The 9421-nt window shown below is 28.0% G+C and overlaps 1 protein-coding gene and 1 long non-coding RNA gene across 2 annotated transcripts in view; one reads left to right on the forward strand and one right to left on the reverse strand.

Moving 5' to 3' along the window:
- Positions 1-1147: 1147 nt before the first annotated feature.
- LOC102671930 lies at positions 1148-2227 on the reverse strand. Its single transcript, XR_421051.2, has 2 exons — positions 1989-2227; positions 1148-1381 (listed from the first exon to the last, which is right to left on the reverse strand). It is a non-coding gene; the product is annotated as an uncharacterized LOC102671930 (long non-coding RNA).
- A 5845-nt stretch (positions 2228-8072) lies between these two features.
- LOC102672242 (HIV Tat-specific factor 1 homolog) overlaps positions 8073-9421 on the forward strand; it is a 33568-nt gene continuing 32219 nt past the window's right edge. The window contains exons 1-2 of the mRNA XM_006610822.2: positions 8073-8292; positions 8987-9353. Coding sequence (XP_006610885.1) covers positions 9054-9353 — 300 coding nt within the window. The 5' untranslated portion in view covers positions 8073-8292; positions 8987-9053. The remainder of the gene's footprint in view (positions 8293-8986; positions 9354-9421) is intronic.

A 9421-nucleotide genomic window follows, 5' to 3' on the forward strand; every position in this document is an offset into this window, starting at 1 on the left:
TGGTAGTTCCGCAACCGGCCAATCACCGACCAGGAACGGCACGTCCAATGAGGCGACGGTTGCCACTCCTACACCCGGTCGTCTCTGTATTGATCCCACAATGAACCCGACTCTGCCGTCACGGTATTAAGAAGTTCCTACTCGGGTTAAACCATCCCCCTACCTCCTCACCCGCCTCCGCAACTCGCTCCCTCACCTCACCTCTCCTCTCCAATCCTCTCCNNNCTCCTCACTTCTCTACTCTCTTCTCTTCCCACTCTCTCTTCACTCCTCACTCCACCTCTCTCCTCTCTTCCCTCTCTCTCTTAACTTCGCCTCCACCATCTCTTTCCGTTTCTCCTTTGCCTTCTTCGCTTCTCTTCTCGTCTCACCGTCACGTCCCCCTGCCTGTCCGTTCTTCGCGTTTGTCCGCGTATCCGTTCGCCTTCTCGGTTCGCCACCCTTTCGCCGCTTTCGCAACCCCAAACCCGAACAGCGGCTCAGCCAGGCCGCGCGCATAATGAGTCTTAATTAACAGTTTCGCGGTGTTTCGCCAAGCTTAATTTGCCGCGTCGAGCGGAATCTCTCCGAAGAAGAGATTCTCTCCTCTTTTACCCTTCATTTTTTCGCATCGAATCGGCTAAACCCGGCTAGAAATCGATTCCATTGCTTCCATTTTGCCGGATTGGATGGTGATCTATGATATGATCGATGCACGATGAATTTCTCCGCGTCGAGATATCGAGATAGTTTTATAAAATTTTATGTAATATTCGATGATGTAAATTTTAACGATACGATCGATACTATTCAGAAAAATCGAAACGTACGTACCTATTTGCTTATTCTATGTATATCTTAACGCGCAAACGTGTGTTTCACAGTAAATGGTTCGTTGCTATAGAGATCCTCCTCAATATCCGGAAATTCACGGCAATGTTACACAACGAGAATGTTACATAGCGGGAAAAGACGACGCGAAACACTTGACCGTGGCGAATCTCGTCGTATCTGCCATCTAATCTCTCGTGTAACGCGGCAGGTCCGTGAACAATACCCTGTGGCATGGACCAAATCCAATAACCCTCGACAAGTGTGATACGATGCATGACCCCTTTTTTTCACGTTCCCCTTCCCTCCTTTCTCACTATCTCTTTTTCTCTCTGTATTCTCTCGTACTACGACGGCTCGACGATCAAACGTTTCCTCCCGAGCCAGTCATCCTGCACGTGGCCACTCCAACAATGCGCCAACCGTACCCCGCTGCTAATAGTCGGACATTAAATTCGTCGGTGATATTACCGGACAGGGGTTGTATCTCCCTTCGACTCGAATTGAATGGGACGAGATGTTTGAAATATGCTAGCTTGCGCGTCATCCAGGGGGATACGTGCACTTCGACCTATGATTAGATAGGTAATATTATGAATCGAACCAAGAGAAAGAGAGACAATAGATGTTTTTTTGGAATCGAATCTTTCGATAGTTTCGAGAGAGAAAAGATGTTAAACGATGGACGATCGGTATGAATCGATAATTTTGTATTTATACAGTCGATACATGGATATATAGATTTCGATTTCGTTTCGTTCCATTTTTTTTTCTTTTTTTTTTTTTTTTATTAAAGATAACATACATCTATCCAAGTGCATGTTCTGAAAATGATCTATTTTCATTGTATATATATCATTTATTATAGCGGTATTTTATACGTAGATATTATTCTTCCATTACTATTTTAATGCTAAATTGCTCGTATAATTAAAGGAATTAAATTGATTTTAAAAATTCTTGATCATTATCGTGTCAAATATAATTTTAATCAATGAAAAAGGTCAAAGTAGTCTTTTTTATTTGCAACGAGATATCTGTAACGATGCTACGATTCAGCTTCATCATTATTAATTCAACGCACGAATCCGACACAATTGTGCCGTAGGGATTAAACTTGAAATGCACATATGTAGCCATTGTGTTAAATATGGATCTTTCGAGTGGTTGTTGCATACCTGTTGTGCAATCTTCTTCGATGTGGAAACCTTCGATGTTGTATTTCTTTCATTTGAAGTGCAAATATCGCGCTCTATTGGACGATAAGTAACTCGGCGATTGAGAAATAATCAACGCAATTTCACGGTGGCGATTATGCGATACGCGAGTAATTATACGCGAGTTGAATCTAGAAACGATTGATTTGAAATTTGGATTTAAAATTTGGAATAATGTATTTAATTATCCATAGTAGAATATCCATTTTTACGTTTTCATATAAAATGAATTCCGTTCGATATTTTTATATTATATTTCGATATAAAAATATTATTTTCTCGATGGCTAACATCCTTAGAATCGAACAAAATTATATAAACGATTATCAAGATTGGATGATAATCTACTCAACCACGCGACAGATCATTACTATTATTAAGTTTGTCGGAAGGGGTGGAACGGAGCGATGGAATCGAATCGTAGCGTTCAAGGCGGACGAGGACAAAGCTTTGGAACTAGAATAAGAAAGAAATAAGAAGTAGGTAAGACAGAGAGGGCAGTTCTCCTGGAATCCCCTAATTTGCTATTTCGGCATTCCAATCGATCCGTGTGTTCGTCAGTTTAGTTCGTGGGATCTTGCTCGTGAGAGGCTGTTGCCGATCTATCAAAAAACGGTTCCTCTTCTGTCGCCACATCGCAAACCGACTGAATTCTTCTGTTGTCATGGTCCTGCCGTGATCGATGAAAATCGACCGATTCGAATCTATCGAAAGAATTTCTCCGTTGATATCGTATCTGGATTATCACCATCGTGTTATCGTGGGAATCGTTTTATTTCTTTCCGAAGGATTCGTTCGAAAAATAAAGAAATATCTTTATATTTAAATAAGTGTCATTTATATTATATTATATTATATATTAAGTACATAAAAATTTATTTTATCGAAAGATTGATCAATAACATGTCACATTTTATCTCGACACATTTATAATTTTGATAAGTAAGCGAGTATTTCAAAGAATATGTTTCGTATTCTTAAAAATGAAAATAGTCATTGGTTTATATCAATTATCAAAATTGATAATACAACAAAATCAGAGATAAGATATATAGAATAGATCTAACGTAATATTTGATGAGATTACACATAGCGAATAAAGAATAAAATATTATCGACAAACGAATTCTCGATATTATTATTTTTTAAAAGAATATTTCAAAATTTCTTCCTATATATTTATTTTGTTGCCATTCCAAACTTTTTTATTCGAATCCTATCGCTTTCAAAATATTCGCGTCAGATATCACGGTGCACCGTTGTTTCGCAATTTTATCTATCTATCGTTCTAGAAATACATTGTAAAACCCAGAACGTTAATATCTATATTCTTCGTGTTAGATTAAAGATTAAGATGATACATTGCAGTTTCGAAAGAGAAACGATGCATGTTCGATTCACATCCTATATCTCCTTTATAATCACGCGTTAATAGCGAATATAAACAAAAAGAGATAGAAAGACAAAAATAGATTAATTGCGAATTCAACACCATCTCTAAAATATAGAAAAAAAAATATACATGAAAAAAAAAAAACACGTCCAAGAGTGTTCGATAGATGGCACTGATTTTCGATTCTTAATCTACCTTACCTTGCCTTTGAAAATATTATATATATTCTCGAGAGATGGCACTGGTTTCCTAATTATTACGGATGAAAAGGTTAAAATTTTGAAAGCTTGTAATTAATTACAAAAAAGAATTAAAATTCAATGACAAATAATACGATCAATCTTCTTTTCTTCTATTCGTCTTTTTCTTCAATTTGTATCTGTAATAAATTTAATTATTGAATTAGTAATTAAAATATAATTTATATATTTTATCTGAAAAAAAACATTAATGTTTAGAAAAAAAAATTTTTTTTCGCCTTTCCCGAAATGATGTTTGAATGCGATAAGCCGGCATGTAAATCGATCAAATAATACATTTACTACGTATTATTAAAACGAACACAATGACAAAATAATAACAATGATTTTCCATTCTTTGGAAATCAAAAAATCGATCAGTCAAGCTATAGAGGATGTTAGCATTGTTCATTTCCTTAGATTTTCTCTCAATTTTTTCAAATTTAATTTTTTGAAATAAGTTGTCACGAGAGAACGTGCCTACCCGATTAGTGATAACCTAGCCGGCTCTACTTATTTATTTATAATTAACAGTCACACTAGAAATATACTATCTATCCTTATCCTTAATATATTATATTAAAAAAACGACAAAACAAATATACCAACACATTCCACTTTATGATTCTCACGTATAAAGGCCGGGTGCAAATCTACAGAACATATCCAATATTCAATATTTTATCACATTATATGCATAAAGTTTACGTATCATTTTTTTTAAAATCGATTGAGAATGGCTAGCTACCATTGACACGCGATAAACACAAGCATATATCTTTTAATTTTAATTATGATATAATATAATAAATATCTATTAAATAGATATATAGTTCTATTATTAAAATAAAATTTAATGAAATCATTGACTCAAAATGAAATTTTAATACGAATAAAAATATTCTCATTTTTTTTCATCAAAGAATATTTTCACAAAAGAATACAAAAGAAATATTCAAAATTTGCCTGTCGCTTAGCATCTTTTTGCATACGATATACGTTTTTATATTATATTTCTAAATGAGAAGAATAAAAGTATCTTTATTATTTTGAAAATCAAGCGTTTAAAAAAATTAACATGAAAAAAAAAAAAATTAAAAATTAAAAATGATTAATTATCGTACTATTTATTATTTATTAGAATATATGCATGAATATTTATATATATTTGAATATTTAACGTTTGGAAACATTCATGGATTACAATGATTTAATTTTATATAATTAATTTGGAAAATTATTAATATTTAAAAGTGCCATGTATACAAGAAGACCTAACCTGAGTCTTAATAAATAAAACAAAAAATATTTACTATTCACAGATATAATAAATACCTATAGTCACTGCGTGCTTGTATAAAATTCTTGTACAATTCTTGTACAAATTCTATATATTCTATACACTCGTAACAATCACTCGTATCGATTCGTAGGATCATTTATCCTACTATATGATTGAGTAATCAGAGGAATGAAAATATATGCGACTTACCCATTAGATGCGAAAAATTTGTATTATTTTTTGATGTTCTATGTTCTATGTGAAATCTTCAATGAGTAAAAGAAAATAAAAACTGTAACAAAAAATAAAATATAATAATTTAAGATACTATATATATATATATTTTCTAAAAAAATTAAAGTAAATGAAAATAATAATTACCTTTTCTTCTTTTAATGGACGCCTTATATTATATTATATTATATATTCTTGTAATTTTAATATATATCCGAGATAAATATTTAAAAAGAGAGAAAGAAAAAATAAACGCGATCGTTTAAATTATAATCGGCGAACAAACACTGATTCTAATTTCACGAATGATTAAATTTAATTAAAATTATTATGCTCTAAAAAATATTTAAAATACTATTACGGAGCAAACACTAACTCTATTGATTGCATTGCACATAATCACAATTCTCTGAAAGAAAAATTACGTTAGAAGAGTAAATTAAGGAAAAAAGAAATTATTCTTTCCATATTTTATTTCTTTATTCTTATTTCTTATTTCTTTTCTTTATCGAGGATATATTTGTTAAAAAAAATACTTTCAAAGTTATGTATTGAAAATTAGATGACGAAAGAATATATTTTTAAAAAATATAACCTAACATATTCGAAATAATTTTATGATTTGTTTAATCTTTTCTATTTTTCTCGTAATAGCTTCTAATAATTTATATAGATGGATTATCAGTTATTTAACAAATATATACAAACAAATAAAAAAAGAAATAAAAATAAAAATGTATCTATTTTGATATGAAAAATTAAATATTATTATTTCTTCGATTGATCATCATATTATGGCGTCCATATTGAATTACTTTCTACGTAGAATAGGATATTGTCTCGATAATCAATTAAAGAAAAAAATAATCGAATTTTTAGAATAAATATATGAAAAATGTATGAAATTAGAATCGATTGTATTGATAAGATAAGACGATACACGAATTTAATTAAATTTTTTTTAATTTTTTAAATTAAATTTAATTTTATAAGCTGACAATTTCAATAATGAAATTTATGTTCGAAATAAATCAATAAAGAAAATAGAATTATTTCTCAAAGAATTATTCAATAATAATAATATTCAAATTATATATATATATACACATAAATTATATATATATATATATATATATAAATTACTGAATTATTGAATTAAATAATAGTATGAGAAAAATAAAAGAATAATTAGTCAAATAAGTAAATATATTACGCAATAAATTACGCACCTGAAGCAACGCGTTTTTCGATACACGCACAAATTTCGAATGACACTTTGCATCGCGATTTCAATTATCGAATTGGATCAAAAAGAATGTACTCGAAATTGTGACAAGAAGTCGAAACATACCAGAGAACAAGACACGAATGTGAACCACCAATTTTCTGAAAAGGTCTTGAGCGTAGTTTCAAAACAAACAGATATACGTCGTCAATTTTCTAGGAAGATTAAATTATAAGAAAACATTCATAGCCTTGAACGTAAAATCAAAATAAAAATAATGTGAATTAAACGGACGAATAGACACAATATTTAAAAAAGAAATATCATCAAATAGAAATCAAATATCTCTACCATATTTGCACAAATGTTATGATCAAATATTATACAATATGATTTATATAATATTGTAGTATAAATTTTAATTATTAAATAAAAACCAAATCTATAAAATAAAATTAAAATAATATTAAAATAAATATAATATTTAAATTTCAAATTCAATTTATAATTAGATATGATCAGAAATTTATATAATATTTATAAATTACTGGTAACTAACAAATGGATAAGCAACGAACAAACCGGTAACTAATAAAGAAAGTTAAAACGATAATAAAATTTTGATATAATAATATTTAATAAATGATTAAATATATACAATTATTAATTAAATAAATAGATTATAATAATTATAATAATTTATAAATTATATCACAATCAAATAAAATCAAATTTATATACACTATTATAAGCAAATATATATGCAAATATACATAAATAATTATATGTACCGATATAACGAATATTATTGCCACGATTCTTGACAATAGACTAATATTACTGCGCACTAGCGATTCGTCTAACTGCTAAGTCTTAGCAATTTTCTGATTGGTTGAAATCGTCCGTTTTTTACTCACTTCAATCGTATGAAAATTAAAGTATAATATAATAATTTTAAATAACTTAAATTTCTATACATCGAAGTTTTAAAAAGATACATTAATTAAAAATATAAAAAAAATATATATATAAATTGTTTTTATTTTAAAATATTATTAAGAATATATGTACATATATGTACATGCATATATACATGCATACATCATATACATACACATACATATACATACATATATACATACAATATTTCTTCAGATTTTTAAGAAATTTTTTTGTTTTATAGAAACAATTTTTTATATTAATAAATAATTATTTATTTATTATTTAATCTTCGTAAGTAAGAGAAAAAAGTTCGTTACAAATGAAAAATCAAAGTGAAAGCGAAAAATCATAAATCTTGACATCCGTTCAAAATCGTTTAATGAGATGAGACATCGTTTTCTAAAAAATAATATTGTTGTTTGGTCTATTATTTTATAATTTGCTGTTATCTCGATTGTTCTTCGTGTTTTTTCTTATTTCATACAAGAATAAAAATAATAATAGTATGCTGTAATAAACGATCCTGAATCATGTTCATATCGAAATAATACTTTTTTATAATAAATTGTTTTGTCTTATATCTAATTTAAAGTTTTTATAATAAAATTAAATTTTAATGTCAACTATTATCAATACTACAATCATTTTTGTGTTGAAGCAATAATATCATAATATATAACAACATTCAAATTCTTGTGACACGAAAAAGCATTACATGCCATATCTATTCAGTATCTCATCTGTGGTTATGCTTAATTTTAATAGCGCTATTGTCTCATTCCGTTCTGAATCGATAATGTCGCATGTGATACAAGTAAATTCTTACGTAGTAGAGCGCATTAGTATCGCGAACAGGTATCCACATTGTATATTACAAATGATATGTTGCTGTCAAATTTAAGAAAATATTGATTGCATTTTTTTTAAATAAGAGCTATTTTTTGACAAGAGTAAGTGTTATCTAAGTATATGAGAATTAACATATAAGATTAAGAATATTTCAATCTGTTGTAATTAAAGGTGTTTGATATTAGTATTGATCTCGTTATATATCGTTATATGGTTAACCTATATTAAAACATTTATACTTTTTTGAATAACATTTTGACATATCAAAGAAAATTGTGTTGTTATTAAATAATTAGATAATCATGTGAATGCGATTTATGTAGTAATTATATAGAATTCACAAATATAGAAATTGTATATAGAATTGCATAACGTTAAATATTGTTTTTCAATATTATGCATGTAACCTGTACTTTTAAATATTCAGTCTATATACATATTACATCACTTTTTTTTTTTTTATAAATTTATATTATAGTTTATTTAATTTGATATAGAAATTCTATAAATTTGTTTTTTTTATTAATGTTAAATAATATTATATTTATGATATTTCTCTCTATAAATCTAATATAAAATATAATAAATCGACTAGGTTAAGTCAAATGTATTTTGGATATCATTTAAATATTTTTATTAAATAAGTAAATATCATTTATCAACGAATGATTATCATTAATCCTGCTTATGCTAACAAATTGATAGCTCAAAAAAAAATTATTTAATTGATAAAAAAAAATTTAATCATTTTTTTAATTGATAATAATATAAAATTTTTTATTACTATATATATAGGTGTTGAATTTTATGCCAAAGTTTATTGGATTAATTATCTATTAATGAAATATTACTAATAATTATAATGGCAAATTATCAAGATATGGATAAGACTGAAGATTTCATGAAATATTACAAATTTGATGGCCAATCTTATATATATAATGATCCTACAAATAATGTGACATATAAGTTTGATCAAGAAAAGAATGAATGGGTGGTAAAAAATACGGAAGAAGAAACAAATGTTAAAAATTTAAATGATAATGAATCTAAGACGCAGGAAGGAGTATTTGGTTTTGAAAACGATACTCATACATACACAGATCCTAATGATGGCAGTGTGTACTTTTGGGACAAAGAGAAAAATGCATGGTTTCCAAAGGTGAGACATATTATTATTATTATTATTATTATTATTATTATTATTATTATTATTATTATTATTATTAT

Source organism: Apis dorsata, unplaced genomic scaffold (assembly GCF_000469605.1).
Source record: "Apis dorsata unplaced genomic scaffold, Apis dorsata 1.3 scaffold_78, whole genome shotgun sequence".
Classification (NCBI taxonomy): domain Eukaryota; kingdom Metazoa; phylum Arthropoda; class Insecta; order Hymenoptera; family Apidae; genus Apis; species Apis dorsata.